This window comes from Callospermophilus lateralis, chromosome 1, assembly GCF_048772815.1.
Source record: "Callospermophilus lateralis isolate mCalLat2 chromosome 1, mCalLat2.hap1, whole genome shotgun sequence".
Lineage (NCBI taxonomy): Eukaryota > Metazoa > Chordata > Mammalia > Rodentia > Sciuridae > Callospermophilus > Callospermophilus lateralis.
Genome location: NC_135305.1, coordinates 191,544,435 through 191,563,387, shown reverse-complemented (window position 1 = coordinate 191,563,387; position 18,953 = coordinate 191,544,435). Strand labels below are relative to the sequence as shown.

Sequence of the window (18,953 nt, the reverse complement as noted above, 5' to 3'; positions counted from 1 at the left end):
TTACAGGCATGTAATCCACCGTACCCAGATGTCCTATCATTCTTATACAGTGACATTGTCGTCAGTTTTGCAGAGAAGCCTGAAGCCATCCCACTGGAAGCTCTCTTTATTTTCTCTTTCATGTTGTTTGAAGTTTATGGATCATCATGCAACTTTCCTTCCTTCTTATTTCAGAAACAATATTCCCCATCCTTCCACCTGTTCTCTTTCTTATGGCATCAGTGACTCCCATTCTATTTTCCCCTTATTTTAAAAATATCCTTTTCTTTACCCAGCTATCCATTCAGGTCTTTTTCTTCCCTTTATTACTACGTTTATCAAAACATCAGGTCATATTCCCTGAAAACACTTCCCTTCTACCAGGGCTGATGTGGTTCTTAACTTGCACTTTGAATCCTGTGTACAGGTCTCTCTTTGGAAGCCATTTAATTTCATATCTTTTTTTTTCCTTCCCATTATTTTTTTTATTGGTGCATTACAGTTGTACAAAATGATGGGATTTGTTGTTACAAATTTGTACACACACACAATATAACAATATAATTTGCCAATATCACCCCTTACTATTTCTCTCCTCCCTCTCCATCTCCTACCCCAAGGTCCCTTTCCTCTATTGATCTCCCTTTGATTTTCATGAGATCTACCCCCTTTTTCCATTTAGTGCTCTAGACGCCATTTAAATAGCCCACAGTGTACTGTGCTTCAGTGCTTAATTCCTGGCTGAGAGATTGCAAACTGGTAGTGTGTAGACTGGATCTTGCCGGCTAGTACCCAGGGGTTACCATGTATGTTTAGTGGAGATTCCAATCCAAAAAAGACAGGAAAGAATGACAGAGAAGCCATTTTTGAAGATATAATAGCTTACCAGAAACCATAGGTACCCAGATTTCAAGCACAGTTGGAGACCCCAGCAGGATAAACGTTCAACTATGTTCATTATAGTGAAGTTATAGCATATTGCTTTTTCAAAGATAAGGAGAAAAATCTTAAAAAGTTCCCAAACTTCAATTGCATTGGAAATAACAAGGTAGTCAGAATGAGTAGCCTTCTTTCAGCCCAGACATTCCCTGACCTTTTTTTAGCAGGAGATACCTTTACCACATTTTCTGTTTGCTTGAGATCCTCTAGTTCTTATTTCACATTTTTTGGGGGATATTATTTACTTGCTCCTATTTTATTTTTTATTTTTTTGAACCCAAGGGTGCTTAACCACCAAGCCACATCCCTAGCCACTTTTATATTTTATTTTGAGATAGGGTCTCACTAACTTGCTTCGGGCCTTGCTAAGAGACTAAGGCTGGCTTTGAACTTGTGATCCTCCTACCTCAGCCTCCCATGCCACTGGGATTTCAGGGGTGCACCACCTGCCCGGCTACTCACTCCTATTTTAAATCTTTGTAAATGTTAACTTTTCACAAAATATTCTCTTCTTTATCATCTTTATCCACATCTTCTAAGCTTTTGACTTTAGCTATCATTTTTATTGTTATTCTTTGCCCATAATCCTATATTTTTAGTCTTATACTTTTTCCTTGAAGTCTCAAATTTCCAGAGTTTTGTTGGTCCACCTCAGTGGCAACATAGCAGAGTGGTCCTCACACTGTGGTCTGTGGACAGCTCATGGGTCTCTTGAGACCCTTTCAGGGGTTATACCAGGTCAAAACTCTCTTCCAAATGATGCTGTGATGTTATCTGCCTTTTCACTTTCACTCTCCTACAAGAGTGCTGTGGAATTTTCCAGAGGGTATACAGCATGTGATGATGTCGTGGTTCTGATGGCTGATGGAGCCTGTGCTTGGGCAAGCTTGGGCTTTAAAAACAACTTCTTTTTTTAAAAAAAATTTTTTTATTAGTTGCTCAAAACATTACAATGATCTTGACATATCATACATTTGATTCAAGGGGGGTATGAATTCTTTTTTTTCCACGTGTTACAGATTGCAGTATCACATTGGTTTTACAGCCACGTTTATACATACAGCCATGTTAGTAAAAACAACTTCTTTTTAATTTCCAAAGTGGTAAATATAAATAGATATAATCCATATGCCCAACATCCCTGTAATCTCTGTGAGGTCCTCAGAAATTGGTAAGAGTACAAACCGATTCTGAGAACAAAGGTTGAGAACCACTGATACACCCAAATATACTCAACAGCTTTGAAAAATGAAGCTCTCTGATTCTTCTGCTTTTCCTTGAACCTTCAGAATCCATTTCTGATTCTTTAAACGGCACCATCTTTCCTTACACCGAGTCCCTCCAGGGCAGGATACTTAAGAAACATCCCATATATTTCCTTTTGTTCCCCCTCCCTACAAATGTAACTCACCAGGCCTTTCCAAAGAGTGTTCACTGTCACATCTGGAGAGAGAAGCAAGGGCCAGCCGACTGGGGAGGTGCTAAAACCAAGACCAAGGACTAGGCAGTATGGAAGCACCAGTGGTTTTGAATGGAGGAGCAAAATGGTCATGCGCCGACTCGGGGTCAGAGGCTCACTGCAGTGTGCTCAGCATCCATTGTCTCAGTTGCTGAGCAGGCCTAGGGTGAGAGCACCTAATGGACATGGTTCACATTGACCCAGGACTTCCTTCAAGTCAGTAGGCTCAGAGAAACAGAACCTGCTCTTCTGACCTGGGGCCTGTGGTGGTGAGCAACGTTTAGGTCTGAAAGGACACACAGAAGTTGCTGCTGTAATCTTAGCAGACAGTCGTGTTTGCTTTTCCGATCCGTCACCAGAACTGTAAAGCCCAAGGTACATGTATTTTGTAGTCATGGTTCTCTCCAGTTTACACCCTCAGGTTCGCGTACTCCACTGGTTTAACCAGACGGAACCCAAGGAGGACCCTGGGTCTGTGAGCCGTCTCCTGGTCTTGCTTCACTCTCTATAGGAGCATGGAGGAAAAGGGCCCATTTCATAGATGAAGAACTAGATAAATCCTCAAGTTACACAACATAATTCTCTAAGAGAGAAAGCCTCTTTCCCCTTTGGGTACTTCATGGCAGCAGTTCCCAGACTCTGTTCTACAGGAGTCACGAGCTGTGTGAAAAGAAGTGTCCTGTGGTTATGGAAAAGTAAACCCCAGCCCTGCCCTTGGAGGCTTACAGTGCACGGGAGCATAGGAAAGGCTTGGGGGAGTCCTGAGACAAAAATTTCATTCAACTTTGTTCAGCCTGGCATTTCCCCAGCTAATTTCCCCACAAATCTCCTTACCTATCTACCTACCTGCCTTCCTTCTTTCCTAAACACCTAATTCCTCAACTGCACAAAATAAAATGACTCTTTCCAAGACATTGTTTGGGACACAGTGACTCAGTCCCATCCTGGCAATGGGATTTGGTCCGTAAATATCTTGTCCTGGTAAATGTTCAAAAACCGACGTTAGCCTCTCCCTTGGTGACGCCCAGCCTTTGGATTTGCATCTCCTTCATATGAATGACTCCCACCTGTCAACCCTTGGCCCTCACCTCACTTTCCACGGCTTGCTGTTCTTTTTTTCATCTGGAGAGCTCCTCAGCGTTCCCAACACTATTTTCTTCTCTGCAGTCTGTTCCCTCCCTCTGTGTGTCTGTGAGTCATGTTATTGTCCCTAGTCACCCGTGCTCAAGTAGGATGATATCTTCTACCTCACTCCTGTTCTTCCAGTCTGTGTTCACGTGGTTACATCACTTCAAAGACCATTCCTGCTCCTGTCATTCCCACTGCTCCTGACTCCAGGGCAGGCTCCCAGTCGACACCTGCTCCCTTTCCAGTTCATCTCAAGACTAGAGGGAAGAGCTTAGGGCTGGTTCTTTTATTTATTTGTTTAAATATATATATTTAGTTGTAGATGGAATCAATACCTTTATTTGTTTTTACGTGGTGCTGAGGATCGAACCCAGGGCCTTACATGTGCAAAGTGAATGCTCTACCAACTCAGCCACCGTCCCAGCCCTAGAGCTGGCTCTTGCAGGTCTTTTTCTCACACGCTTTCACTGGGTCTCATGGTCTTTTATGAAAATGTTGAAACATGGGCTCATATCTAGAACTTCTCACAGTTTGATCCCACCCTGATTTCCTAACATTTCCTCCAGCAAACTTGTTACAGAGTGAAGGAACTGATTCTATCAGTTATGGAACATCTTGATGTTTAAACTTGTTCCTTTTTTTTTTAGTGTAAAAGAGTAGAATTTATTCAAGTGAGAAGAAAAGAGCCAAAGTTCCTTTGGTGTGAGAGAAGACCTAATAGGTTGCCACTTAAGTGTACTAGTCTAGGGGCTTATATACCTACTGAGTAGATGCACTGATCAATGTCTATGCTAATCAGGTGTTGGAAAAGTTCCAAGGCTATTGATCAAAAGCCCTGCTAATTAGGTATTGGAAAAGTACCAAAGATATTGGTTAGCCCTTGAGTCTATATTCTTCACTCAGGTCTGTCCTGCCTCTCTAGAAAAAAGAGTTGGCAGGTATATTTGGAATGTTTCTGGAGGTTAATTTCATGGAGTAGCCTGTTCATGTACAGAAGCCTATTCTCTTTTTGGTGGTGGTGGGGCCCATTTCCTTAATTGTCTGCCTGTTTTACTATCTATCCTATCTTATTCATGTCACCTCATAAAGAAGTAGCCCTAACTGCCACTTGTGCCATTATGGAAAGGAACGATGACCACTCTGCCTACTTTAAGCTGAAAAAAGGTGTTGAAAGGAGACCACAGTCAGGGGCCTCCTAAAGGGCCCCCCATAGATGGGGATTTCATATTGGGTTGCATCTGCATGGCCATTTGTAGTTTGGATGTTTTGTGCATCAGGCCAGTCCAGAGGTCTCTGGTAGCAGTTGGTGGGTGACTGGGTGACGTGTACATAGGGTATGGATCATGCCTTCCATAGGATCCCAGATGAACCCCCAAAGGAGAAAACCAAATTTTCAGCCTCTTCTTCTGTAGTTTTGCAACAGACCCCAGCTGCCTTCTTGTATCTTCTTTCCATTTTTTTTTTGTACAGGGAATGAACCCTGGGTTTTTAACCACTGAGCCACATCCTCAACCACCACCACCACCCCCATTTTTTTTTTTTTTTTTTTTTTTGTATTTTGAAACAGGATCTCACTAAGTTGCTAAGGCTGGCTTTGAACTTGTGATCCTCCTTCCTCAGCCTCCTGAGTTGCTGGGATTACAGGCATGTACCTCTGTATCCACCTCCCCCCCCCCCCCCCCGCAGTTCTTGTCTTATGAATTTCAGGAAAAGTGAACATGGAAGAGTAGGCTTTATTCAAGTGAGAAGAAAAGAGACAAAACTTCTACAGGGTGAGGGAGAACCGGATGGAGTTGTTCTTAATGTCTTTTCTACACAACTCCTTTGCACCTTTGAACTTACTGTTCTCCTTGCTCAGAGTCTCTTTTATCTTTCTTCCTTCCTCCCTCTCTATTCAACAAGTCTAAGAATGGGCACCACCATTCTTAGCAAGTCTTTTCCTCCGTCCTTTCTGTAGGAGACAGTCTTCTCAGTAAATGATGCTTCCCTCCTCTGGGCCACCGTGATCCTTCGTGTGCAACTCTCTTGTAACTTCTAGCTGTCTGTACACCTACTTCATCTTGTCTAACGCTCAGTGAAGGAGGTCTCGTCATGCTCTTCCACTTCTGTCAGTTAGCCAAGTAGTTTGCCTTTCTGAGCCTTATTTTCCTATCTGTAACGTGGGAGGGTTGAACAAACAGCTCAACAGCTTGCCTAAAGCTCTTCCCCAGTCTCGTGTTTTATGACCTAAGATGATGGCAAAGAAGGGGGAGGCAGATGGCATTTCTGAATGTATATTCATCCCTTTAATCTACAACCCAACTTTTGTACTTATTAACAATTTGTCTTTAATGAATTATGAATGGCAAACACCAAATTTTCTGTATTTATGTTAGGATGTGGAACTTCAAGAAATAACGGTAGATCTTATGACTTAGTAAAAAAGTTACACGTAAGATATACTTCCCCACCACCCTCATCCTGTACATGTGTTCTTTCATTTTTATTTTATTAGGAAATACTCCATAACCTGGGTGGGATTGAAAACCTAGCTCAGGTAAGATTCCTCTTACGGTGGCTACTCTTGCCTTTTCATTCTGTGCCCTGCTGTAGGCAAGCACCAAATAAGTGTGTGACAGAAAATGATTTTCCTATATTACGCTGCCTGTCAGAAGAGCAGGTGGGGTGGATGAGCATGTGCCTGAGGCATGATACTTGCAGGAAATGGAGGAACACATGCATGTGGTTCTGTTGATAGGGCTGATTTTACCCAGTTTGTTGAAAGAAAAATTGTCTAAAAATTAGTAGAATTATAAAAATTCCACTAAAAAGTACATCAAATAATTAATTTCTATTTTGCATATCTTTTTGCATGTCTTTTATATATCTTGTATTTGGATACTAAATTACATGAACTTACTCAGTTACAAGTCATTTTAAAACTTTGAGAGTTTTCAGAATCATTAGATGGTTCCTCCGTCAACTTTTAGACATGCCAGAAAAGACTGAGAATCCAGGTCACCTATCTATAGTTAGTAATGACAAGAAATAGGTGCTGGCAGGCAAGCTAACAGCCTCAGTACTGTACACACCACAGAATGGGAGAAAACATCAAGATGTTCAAAACTTTTTCACCCACAAACATAATCCCTGTGCTCATTAAATGTTAACAGATAAACAATGAAATAAGGAAAATGATCTTGACTTTGTTATTTTTCTACTTTGATAACTACCAAGGGAGGGTAAGTAGGTGAATATATATATATATATATATATATATATATATATATATATACACTGAGCAATTCAGTGGTTTGGGTTTATTAATATAGTAAAACAAAATTTCCAAGCACATCATTGAGTTGGAACAGCCCAGTCTCCTAAAACCTATAGTGGGTACAGAAAGAATAATTTTTATAATAAACCCGAGGCCCTGCAAACTCATTCTGAATTGCTAATGGAAAATTAAATTTATTTTATTTTATATTATCTCTGGGAAGTTTGATTTTTGTTTAATATTTGCTTTTAAGAATTATAATTGACTAGAGGTCTACCTCATTTAATGAAACAATCTTTCATAAGATTATGTTGTAAGGGATCTTCTTATAATCAGTTATTGACAGTGAGCAATTATCAGACTACCTCATCTTATTCTTACTATTGATATCTGCCTGTATTCTGGTTAGATATAATTTAAGACATTATAAAACATAAAGTTAATGAAATATATGGTGTATTATAAAAATTAAATTAAAAGTACGTCAAAGAATTTAATTTCTATGTTTCATATCTTATGTGTCTTATATGTATCTTGTATTTGGATACTAAATTACACCATGAACTTATTCAGTTACAAGTCATTTTCAACTTTTGAGAGTTTTCAGAATCTTTAGATGGTTCCTCCTTCAACTTTAGGACATGCAAGAAAAGACTAAGAATCCAGAAACACAGCCACTTTTTGACCTTGAGTGAAACAGGCCTGGGAATACCCAATAGTATTCTGGCGAATCTGTTGTGCCATCTAGAGGTCATTTTGAGAACTGCGTGTCTGGTCCCTCACTGTGTGGGTTCTTTCCTTCAGTACATGGAGATGGTTGCCAACGAGTATCTGGGCTATGGAGAAGAGCAACACAGTGTGGACAAGCTGGTCAACATGACGTGTAAGTGTTGTTGTCAACTTTATGGACTTGCTACTATAAGCAGTGTGTCATTTGTAGCAAGAGAAATACATAACCCTGAGCACTTATGAATGATTTCATTCACAGCTAGGGTGTTGAAAAGTCCACATGCACTGTTATATTCAGAGGCAAAATAACCCAGAGGGAAGACTTTTAGCTGCAACTTTCATGTTGGAAAGCACAATTTATTTCATGTAAAGAGACTTCCATAGAAGCCAATTTTTAGTAAAAATCTTTTTGCCTTTTTGATTTCTTTTAAAATGTCAGAGACTTCAGTTTTTTATCTATAAAAGCCAGTGATATGAGGACATTGGTCTGTGTGAGGTGTTCACTCGTCACTCAGTCTTCTCTCTGCCGAGGCCGTCCCCTGCTCTACCTCCCTCCCATCCAGGTTTGGCCAGCGGCAGGCCTTCCTGCAGTTGAAGATGCTGGCCCATTGTCTCTGGGTGAGCAGGCTGGTTCTGCTTATATTGCAGATAGCACACTGACTGGCAGGTACAGGGGAGATGGGTCTGTGGCAAGCCCCAAGCACCAGAAAGTTTCTTTGAGGATAGCTGTTTCCCTCAGCTGAGGAACCTCACCAGGCCTATCACTTTGCTAGCCTCCCCTCCTCTCTTCATAAGTTGACACCTCTCCAAGTAGATCTCTGAAACACAGGAATTGCATTGAACTTGTAATGATGTTAAAGAACTCCACCAATCTTAAGCAGTAAGAGAGGTTTGCCTTTTTTTGGAATTTCCATATTTCATTATTACCATATTATTATAAAATAAATCCTGTTGAGCTTGACAGGTGATTCTTGGGGTTAAAAAAGAACCGTGCCTCTCCTTCCTTTTTTTCTCCTGTTCCTTTTATGCACCTGTGTTTGCCTTTGCCCTTTCTCTGCAGACATGAATTCTGAGTAAATTGAGTACTCTGAGTATTGCCTCCTTTAAGTTCCAGATCTCTCTTAGCTTTTGAAAAATCATTTCTTTCCTTCCCAGATATTTTTCAAAAACTCGCAGCCGTCAAAGATCAAAGAGAATGGATCACCACAAGCGGAGCTCACAAGGTATGTGGGTCCTGAAGGAGTTAATGCTTTGGCTCTGTATGTGACAGCAGTTCACATGGCCAAGTCCAGAGCCTTTGTGGTCAAGTCTCACATCATTCACAATTCATGACTCATAATTTATGAACCTGTTAACCCAGCCTAAAACTCTGACTTTCTGCCAACCCTTTTGTAGTCTTTACCAGTCTAAGGAGTAAATGTAGACACAGTAATGAAGATTTCCCCATATTCTCTTGTTCTTTTCTCTTTTTCTAGACCTCTTTAATAACAAAATTTGTGGCTTAATTTAAGTGTTGCTTAAAATTTTTGCTTGACTTAAATGTTACTTGAAAAAATCTGGCCATATATAAACAGCCCCTTGGTGTGTATCTATAAATAATTGACAAAAATAAGCAAATAAAATGATAAACATATGTATATGTGCATATTTATAAATAAATTCCATATGTCACATAGGTTTTTATTAGTTTGAACCATGTGAATTTAACATTGCCATAGGTTAGTGGTTGAATACAGGCAATTTTGTGTGATGCAATCTCCTAAGATGGTATTGTATTACAAGCACAGGATAACATAGATATACATTTTAAGATAGGTGAATGCAGGTTGAATCAAAACAAATTAAATTTACATTTGTAGCAAAACTCTTTGGATGGTAGTAGCCTAGAGCCTGGTTTGAATAATCTGCTTAGCTTGTCTAAAATGTGTCAGCACATGCAGCTTATGGTCTAGGGATGATTCTAGATGGTATATAGGTCAACATTTTTATTTTATTTTATTTTATTTTTTGTGGTGCTGGGGATTGAACCCAGGGCCTTGTGCATGTGAGGCAAGTACTCACTCTACCAACTGAGCTATATCTCCAGCCCAACATTTTTTATTTCAATACCCATCTGGCATTTTTCATTATTGTCTAAGTAAAACTATAACAAAAAGTAATTTTATTCACTAAATTTTATTCTACTTAGGATTTGAATAAAATTTTGGAGTTAGCATTAAGGTCATTAAGTGGGCATGCCAAAAATTGTGAAAACGATATCTCTGGAATTGAACTTTGGGAAACATGTTAGAGCAGAAGAAGTGACAGAAAAAAAAGAGGAAGGGATCAGAGAAATAACCATAGCTTCATTTAAAAAAAGAAATTATAAAGGGAGAAATTTGCATAATGGAAGCTAAAAAAATCATTCTTGTAGTCATCGCACAAATTGCAGCTCTCTCCTGGAATATGTGTGGGGCGGAAATTTTTGGGGGGTGGGGGCTCTGTATTAGTGAGCATTGAGGGAAGACAGTTGGCAGGATTCAGAAGGCTTCCAGCTAAGCCATGTTACTTAAGATAATGCCTGAGAGTATGAGTGATGCTGTTTTAACATTGATTAGAAATCTGACATCAGATGGGTAGCATTAATACTTCTTGTTCAGTTTGCGGGGGAGAAAGATGAAAAGTTTCAACATTCTGCTGAAAAATAGTTCCATAATTTGAAAAGTGCGTAGCACTCTGTGTGGCTCAGAGTGGCTTCTCCACATCTGACTGCAACCAGTATTCTCATTTGTGCTGCTAGCCTCACACTTCTCCCAGAGGAGGGGACGGTGGTGCTGAGCAAAATGCTAGTAGGCACATGAAAATAGAGGAAGCATGAGAATCAGCTAGTCACCTAAGTTGGTCCCTTGCATTTTCTGTGCAAGAAATTTGATACAAGGATCTACTTCCAAGAGTTGCTGGTAAGGAGATGAATTTTTTTTTTCTTTTTCTTTTAGGTACTGGAGATTGAACCCAGAGCCACTTAACCACTCTATTTCCAGCCCTTATTTTTATTATTAATTTATTTGTTTGTTTGTTTATTTGCTTTGTTATATTTTTTGGTACCGAGGATTGAACCTAGGAGGGCTAAATCACTGAGCCACATTCTCAGCCCTTTTTAATATTTTATTTAGGGACAGAGTCTTGCTAGGTTGCTTAGGGCCTCACTAAGTTGCTGAGGCTGGCTTTGAACTTGCAATCCTCCTGCCTCAGCTTCCTGAGTCACTGGGATTACAGGCATGTACCACCATGACTGGCCAGAACTGGATATTTCAAATGTTTAGCAAAATTCCTTTTAAGGTTAAGCCTCTAGATTGATCCCTAAAATAAAAAGTTAAAAACTAAAAGAAAAGTTTGCTAGGGAAAAGCATTTTTCATTATTGTCTAAGTAAAGCTATAACAAAAAGTAATTTTATTCTACTAACAAAAAATTGTTTATAAAGACAATTTTATGGAAAAACATTAGTGAATTAAGAAGGAAATGAGTAGCTATAAAATTGCATGGACAGTTTTGCTTAATTGAGTATGCACATGTTTTAAAAAACTTCGCAAAAAATAACACTAAAAATAACGGAAGCCTCTGTGATCCAAGGAAGTACTATAGTGTTCAAGAGCTGTAGAATTGCTATAGTTAAACCATTAAACCTTATATATATATATTTTTTACTTTTTCAGACATTAGTAAATTTACTTGGTGCCCGGGACACTAATGTCCTACTGGGTGCCCTTCTGGCCCTGGCAAGCTTAGCAGAAAGGTGAGTATATTCTAATATCCTTCCCAGTTCTGCTGTTGGAGTGAATTAGATGAGAGCAATGCAAAATGGATCAATTGCTTTGTCACCTGCTTAGTTACAATTTCTGAAAAGTAATCATGAAACATTTATATATTGAAGAGGATGGAAAACATCATTTTAAAATTTAAGTTGGAAAGGCAAATTGCTTTTTAAATCTTTCTATTTCTTCCTCACCTACTGGCCACATCTTTTCATTCAACCCTCAGTTACTTTACTCTCAAAATTACCATATTTCTTTGCTAGTTGAATCTCCCTGACCTCCTTTCTCTCTTTATTCTCACCTTTCATTCATTCATTTTAACATACAGCTCACTTTAAAAAATCCTTGACCTTAAATTTTTTTTAAGAACACCTGTCTTCCTACTGATGTCATTGTTTTAAATAAAAGAGCTTTAAATACACTTTAATGCTAGTAAGTAGATCAGTGGCTTTTTTTGAACAACCTATGATTTCTTCTTTTTCTCTACTCTCTGTTTCTAAGATAATATGAGAGCTAGGCTATTAAATCAGTAGGTATAGTAAAAAAAAATTTAATAGTTACTAATATTTTAAAATCTGTAGTCCAGAATGTAGGGAGAAGATAAGTGAACTCAACGTTGTTGAAAACCTATTGATGATTTTGCATGAATATGACTTGCTTTCCAAAAGGTAGGTTTGCTAATAGTTGGAAAAATTAATCTTTTATATTTGTTACAAATGCTTGTAATTATTATGTCATAATAGGTACATTTTAACCGAATATCCTGAGTCAGCTTGGCTATTGCTTTTCTGTTTAAGCTTATATAAAAGAAAATAGTGCAAAGAATTAGGCTGATTTATTTTTCATCTTGCGTTACTTCTAGATCTGGGCATAGAATACAATTATACGGTCTTATGAGTATATGTTTAACACTCTAGTTTCTTATATTTATCTACATAGGTTTTAAGGGAAAGAAGTTCCAAGTTGGCTCTATTTTTTAGTGGAATAAATTATTAGACTGCTAAAAGCCATTTTTTCTTAAGGCAAGTAAAGTCAATTGAGATACCAACTAACTTGTTTTGGGATCACTTGTTATAACTCAGTCTGGAATAAAAGGGGTTTATTTTCACCTGAGCTACATTTTGTTCTAAAGGATTTCTCTAACCAGAGAGCAGATAAGTCTGTGTTTAAATGGAGTTGCAATCTACATCATTTGATATTTAGTTGAATAAGTCATAATTTTCTAAAGAACCAAGATAGATAATCAAAATCCTAGGTAATGAAGTCCTGACACTTAACTCAGAGTATTTTTAAAAATTTCTGCTTCAAATCTGATTGAATATTTTATTTTACAAAAGCATTAAATATAGATAAAGTTGGACATCTCAACTTTTTCACCCAGCAAAAACGGTGCCAGACTCTGTTCCAGGTAGTGGAAAACCAAAGATGAATAGGATACACGTGCATAACAGAGGGGAGGGGCGGGGGGCTGACGGACAAATCGCGAGATTCATTTTAGCTGGATGCATTGGGTATTTTGGGACGCTAGAGCAGAGATGTCCCAGTGAGACTGAGGGTCCATGCCATGTTTTCTGGAGGGAATAGGAGATATCTAGGCAGAGGGAGAGAGCCAATGAAAATAGAATGTGCTCCAACATGGAGGCATGAAATTGGGTGCATGAACTGGAGCAAAGAAAGGAAAGTGCCAGAAAACTTGAGCAGACAGTTAATAATAAGTAAAAAATGCAGTTGGTTTTTGATCAGAGCTTTCTATATGCCAGGCTGTGCTCTGGGCACTTTTGTGTGTCAGCTCATTTGATCCACACAATAAACCTGTTATTTCCCATATTTCATAGATGAGGCAACATGACATGTTTATTCAGGTCGCGATGGGCGTTGTGTGCTGAATGAAGATGTGAATTTTAGCATGAACATCATAGGGACTCCCAGAAAGATTTTAAGAGTGATCACATTAATTTTTTGAAAGATTACTCTGACAGCTCTGCATGTGGAGGTAGGGTGGAGTGTGGAATATATATAGCATATTGAGAGCCACTTACAACAAGGAGAGAATTTCTGGCACAGAAAGTTTGAGAAGGTAAAGAATACTGTTTACCAAAGAACGTATGTTCTTAACATCATAGCCAAAAATTTTGGGTGGGAGAGGAGCCATGGAAATTTTGACTTTAGACATAGTGTGGTACTGGCAGAACACTTGTGTGTTAAAACTTTTGGGCCATACAAGCAATGCCTGGGCTAGATGTCAATATATGGGAGAGTGTTTGTAATCCTGGGAATGAATGATGTCATCCAGGTACAGTGTGTAGAATGTGAGATTGCAGGTCTGTGGATAATTCCATGAACATCTATCATGATAATGTTTTTGTGACTCAGCTGAACCTTTTGTTTACCATCATTTTTATTTGATTCTCCAGATAATCATGGAGGACTTTGTACCTAACTTATCTGCCCTGTTGATTTTTGACATTTTCTTTCAATGTCTTATTTTTATAAATTCTAGTAAGTTTCTAAAGACTAGAATTAAAGCTATATTTTGTATGTATTATTTTTGGCACTGGGGATTTAACCCAGGGGTACTTTACTACTGAGCTAATTCCCTTTTTATTTTGACACAGGGTCTTGCTGAGTTTCTTAGGGTCTCATGAAGTTGCTGAGGATGGCCTCAGACTTGCCATTCCTTCTGTCTTAGCCTCCTGAGTTGCTGGGATAGAATAAGGCTCTTTCTATTTCATCTCCCTTTAGCACAATATAGGTCACATTGTTTCTACTCAGCACCTACTTCTGCCAAAGATGTATAGCCAGACCAATGAGGTTAATTGTATCTTCTTAAAATAAAAGAGTGGTCAGCAGCTCTGACCTGCAGGCTACCTTTGGCCTGCTGCTTACTTTTGTGAATAAAGATTTATTGTACCACAGGCATGCCCATTCACTTTTATGTGTTGTCTATGGCTGCTTTCATGCTGTCTTGGCATAGCGGAGTAGTTGTGACAGACATGGCATGGCTGGAAAAGTTGAAAGCACTTGACTTTGATCTGGCCAAAATGGGTGTTGAACTATAACTTAGCAAATGTAAGAGTAGCTGTGTGTGGTGGCACATGCCTGTAATCCCAGCAGCTGAGGAGGCTGAGGCAGGAGGATCACAAGTTTAAAGCCAGGCTTCAGCAACTCAGTGAGGCCCTAAGCAACTTAGTAATTCCCTTTCTCAAAATTTAAAGTAAAAAAAGAACTGGGATGTGGCTCAGTGGTTAAGCACCCCTGGGCCCTGGATTCAATCCCTGGTACCAAGAAAAAAAAAAAAAAAAAAAAGAAAAAAAAAGTAAGAGTATATTCTATGTGGTGATGAGATGATAACCTGTAGTTGAATGTAGTTTTTAACTCATGATGCTGTGATTCCTTCTTCCCCACCCGCTTTTCAGACTAACTGCAGAGTTACTTCGCCTCCTTTGTGCCGAACCCCAGGTGAAGGAGCAGGTGAAGCTCTATGAGGGGATACCTATTCTCCTCAGTCTGCTCCACTCTGACCACCTGAAGCTACTCTGGAGTGTTGTCTGGATTCTGGTCCAGGTCTGTGAAGACCCTGAGACCAGTGTGGAAATTCGCATCTGGGGAGGCATCAAGCAGCTTCTTCATATTTTACGAGGGTGAGCGTGGGCTTTGGCTTCTTTTGTCCTAAAGTTGAAGGCCTGCAGACCCTGTGACAAGATGACTGTTGGGCATATGCTCACCTTGCTCCCTTCTGCTCTGGAGTTTCTTTGGTCATTCTTGTCTTCAGCGTCACTTATAGTTGTCACAAGCATCCCCTAAATGAGTGTCAGGGAACTTTTCAGCTCCTTGGGAACTCCAGTGCTATTATATATCTTTCCATCAGCAGCCTCCAGTGTGCACCCAGAATGCATCAGTCTGTAGAGGTGGGTTGGGTGGAAGTCTAATAATCGAAAGGAAACATTTGTCTAGCCACCTTTTTCTTGAATCAGTATAAGTACTTTGTAGTGCCAACCAATACAGAAATTACTAATATTTTATTAAAATGTTTGTGCGTGCATATATATATATCATCTGTCTTTCAGGGTTAGAGTGTGGCTCAGTGGTAGGGAGCCTGTTTAGCATGTGCAAGGCCCTGGGATTGATCCCCAATAATGTAAACAAATAAACAAACAAACAAATAAAAAGATGTAGTGACATTCTAAGCCATGAGCATAGGGAAGGGATGGTTTGTTAAAATAGTTTTAAATTGAAATTCTCTTGATGTATGTTGTAATGTAACTATTGTATTTTATGAATCAAATTTGTTGAATCACTGAGTAATAATATCATACCATCCACTGGAAAATTTTATTACCTAATATTATTATATAGCATAATTCAGCCCCATGAGGGCTGAATCAAAGTTAAAAATAAGCATGGATATGATGTGGTGCAAGTAAACAGAGCCCATTCTAACCAAAGCAGAGTGATTGCTAATTTTAATATAATTAGATATTGTCAAATCAATGTATTTGGACGTTGGACAGGTCATTCCTTGGGGGATACTGTGGAACTTTGCCTTACCAACTTTCTTTTCTCTGAGGGAACTTCCTAAAGCATAGAGACAGGCGGCAGAGATGCAAGCAGTAGCTCTGTTAATGATTTCCGTTATCACCAAAACAAAGGGAAAAAATCATGAACTTGACAATCTGCTTCCTTTCGTGAATCTCACATAAAACCTTAATTACCTTAAAGTGCAATGATAAGTTTATAAATAATTACAACTGGCCCAAATAATGACAATTGCAAGGACATTTTTTGTTTGGGTTCGTAAGATGGTAATGGTATGTTCTTATTTACTATTGGTCAGTCAGCCTATTACAGCAGTTGTGGGTGGTTCTTGGAGAGCAGCTATTTTCTTAGTGATAAAACGAAATTCCATGATAATTAAACTGGGCTTCGCTTCAAAGACAAAATCTGCCTTTTTCTTACGCAGAGTGGAGTGTATTGCAGGGCACTGTTTTCTGCATTTGCTCAAGTCATAACTATCCTTGATAGAAAAGGATTCTTTCCTGTCTAAAGAGTCGTTTTCCAGCCTGTGTGGATGATGCAGTGTTAGAAAACTCTTCCCTGGGAAGATGATATACGTTCACTCTTATTCTACATTTAACGTGCCTTGGTGCTCTGGGAGAATTTATTACCCCAGCTGGATAAATAATAGCCTTCCAGAGCGGTGCCAGCCCCCGGGCTGCCTGAGCTGGTAGGAGGGGAGGAGGCTGCCAGGTGTTGGAAGCCCGAGCAGGAACAGGCTTTGTTGTGAGAGCAGCTTTCAGGAAACCCATTCATCCCTTTACCTGCAATCTTAGACTTGAAGGTATATTCTTGGTCAGGTAGAGCAATTCCTATAATTTGAATTTTAAGATAATCATGTCAACAAATAAGATCACCAAGTGTGGTTGTCCCTCGACACAGCCCCACCCTCTTCCCCATGTCCACTGAAGGAAGGACGCACGTGGACTCAGATGGCCCGGGAAGGAGTCGAGGAGACTCCATCCACGTTATCTCTGGGCACACGGAAGTCCAGAGAGAGCTGCTGCCATACACAAATAAATGAATGAGAAAAAAAATGTGCTGATCATATAAAACAAATGGGATCAAAGCTGACAAAAGACAGGCAATCTGTTGTGGAAGTCAGGGATAAGTAAATAGAAAAACAGATGGTTTACCTTATCAAAGGCCATAAGTGGAGCATGAATTTATGAAATGAGATTAAAGAAGAGATGACAGGACAGGGAGACAGGGAAGGGATTACTGAGCTGGGAAAGAAAACAAGGGCTGAAGAACTGTCACAGGACTGAGCAATTAAATAAAGTGCCAGAAAAAACTGGGAGTAGTAAAAAATGGAAGTCAAGCTTGAAAAAATCACTTTAATGCAGAGGAGAAAGACATGGGAGTCAAAGCAGCAGAGAACGGTATAGCCAGCAGAAGATGGGGGTCCAACACGTGGGTAATTGAGTTCCCTGAAGTAGAGAGTAAAATAGAGAAAAAAAAAGTTCAAAGATATAGCAGAAGAGAACTTTTCCTAAAATAAAGAAGGATTGGAAGTTCACTGAAAAAGAAAACTCTGAATAATTATGACCAAGGGGCAGTCAAGTGAATTGTTTATGGCAGAATGGGGAGCCACTTAGAGCAGGGGGAAAGGACAGTCTCTTTGGTAGGTAGTGTGGAGTCCCTTCAGGAGCAAGAAAGGGAGGGAGTGGAGAGGAGGGAAAAGGAAGAGGTTGAAGAGGAGGGAGAGGAAGCGGGAAGTTAGTCTCACTTCACATTGTACACAGAAGTCAGTCACCATAGATTGGAAAGTGAATGAATACAGATAACACAGCAGAAAACTTCATGATTTAGGGGAAACTATATTTTTAAACAGGATAAGGAAAGGGCTGACCATGGAGGAAAATTGGTCAATGGTCTATGCATTAACATTTCTTTACTTAAAATTTTAAAAATTTGTTATAATTAGTTATACATGACAGTAGAATGCATTTATGCACTTTGATATATCATACATAGATAATTTATCAGTTTTCTTATGATACATGTTGTAGAATCACATCAGTTATACAGTCATATATGTACATAAGGTAATCATGTCTGTTTCATTCTACTATCCTTCCTATCCCCATACCCCCTCCCCTCCCTTCTCTCCCCTCTACCTAATCAAATGTACCTCTATCTTCTCTATTGCCCCCCACCTTATTGTGAATTAGCGTCTGCATGTCAGAGAAAACATTTGGCTTTTGGGATTGACTTATTTCACTTAGAATGATACTCACCAGCTCCATCCATTTACTGCCAAATACCATAATTTCATTCTTCTTTAAAGCTGAATAATATTTCATTGAGTATATATATCACATTTTCTTTATCCATTCATCTATTGAAGGACACCTAGGTTGGTTCCATCGTTTAGCTATTGTGAATTGAGCTGCTATAAACATTGATGTGGCTGCGTCACTATAATATGCTGATTTTTAAGTCCTTTGGATATAAACTGAGCAGGGGGATAGCTGGGTCAAATGGTGATTCCATTCTAAGTTTTCTGAGAAATCTCCATACTGCTTTCCAAAGCGGTTGCACCAATTTGCATTCTCACCAGCAATGTATGAGTGTTCTTTTTCCTGCACATCTTCACCAACATATTGTTTCTTTTTCAGAGACAGAAATTTTGTTTCGGATCGTTCCTCCATTGGGAGCCTGTCTAGTGCAAATGCCGCTGGCCGAATCCAGCAGCTTCATCTGTCAGAAGATTTGAGTCCTAGGGAAATACAGGAAAATACTTTCTCTCTTCAAGCAGGTATATATGTTATAGTCCTTTGTTTTATTATTTGACACTGTATAATTTGTTCCGTTGCATTCTTCTTCCCTGTTATAAGTTAGTGTGATGGTGTTCATTGGACACCGTTCATAAGTTTACAAACTCATGACGTTAAATCCATGAGGATGCCAGAAACTTCTTGGTACTGGTGTTGGACTTGTGGGTTAATGATAAAACAAACTTTCCTCTCGCTTTCACATTCTGAACTCAGTGAGAAGAAAAAAACAGAAGTTCAAGATAAAGAGAATACTAGCTTCCTTACTAGTAAAACTGAATTAAAGAGCGCAGCTTGATCTGTGGTCAGAAAGCCAAACTTCCTGTAATTTTCTAGATCT

The 18,953-nt window shown here is 39.2% G+C and overlaps 1 protein-coding gene across 8 annotated transcripts in view; it reads left to right on the top strand.

Annotated features, from left to right (window-relative positions):
* Nek10 (NIMA related kinase 10) overlaps window positions 1-18,953 on the top strand; it is a 190,356-nt gene that overhangs the window by 21,619 nt on the left and 149,784 nt on the right. For 5 of the 8 annotated variants that reach the window (XM_076868651.1, XM_076868645.1, XM_076868637.1 and 2 more), the window contains exons 6-12: window positions 6,000-6,041; window positions 7,566-7,644; window positions 8,646-8,713; window positions 11,184-11,263; window positions 11,864-11,950; window positions 14,699-14,923; window positions 18,458-18,597. In XM_076868651.1, coding sequence (XP_076724766.1) covers window positions 6,000-6,041; window positions 7,566-7,644; window positions 8,646-8,713; window positions 11,184-11,263; window positions 11,864-11,950; window positions 14,699-14,923; window positions 18,458-18,597 — 721 coding nt within the window. The remainder of the gene's footprint in view (window positions 1-5,999; window positions 6,042-7,565; window positions 7,645-8,645; window positions 8,714-11,183; window positions 11,264-11,863; window positions 11,951-14,698; window positions 14,924-18,457; window positions 18,598-18,953) is intronic. The other 3 variants (XM_076868669.1, XM_076868661.1, XM_076868640.1) reach the window with 1 other exon arrangement.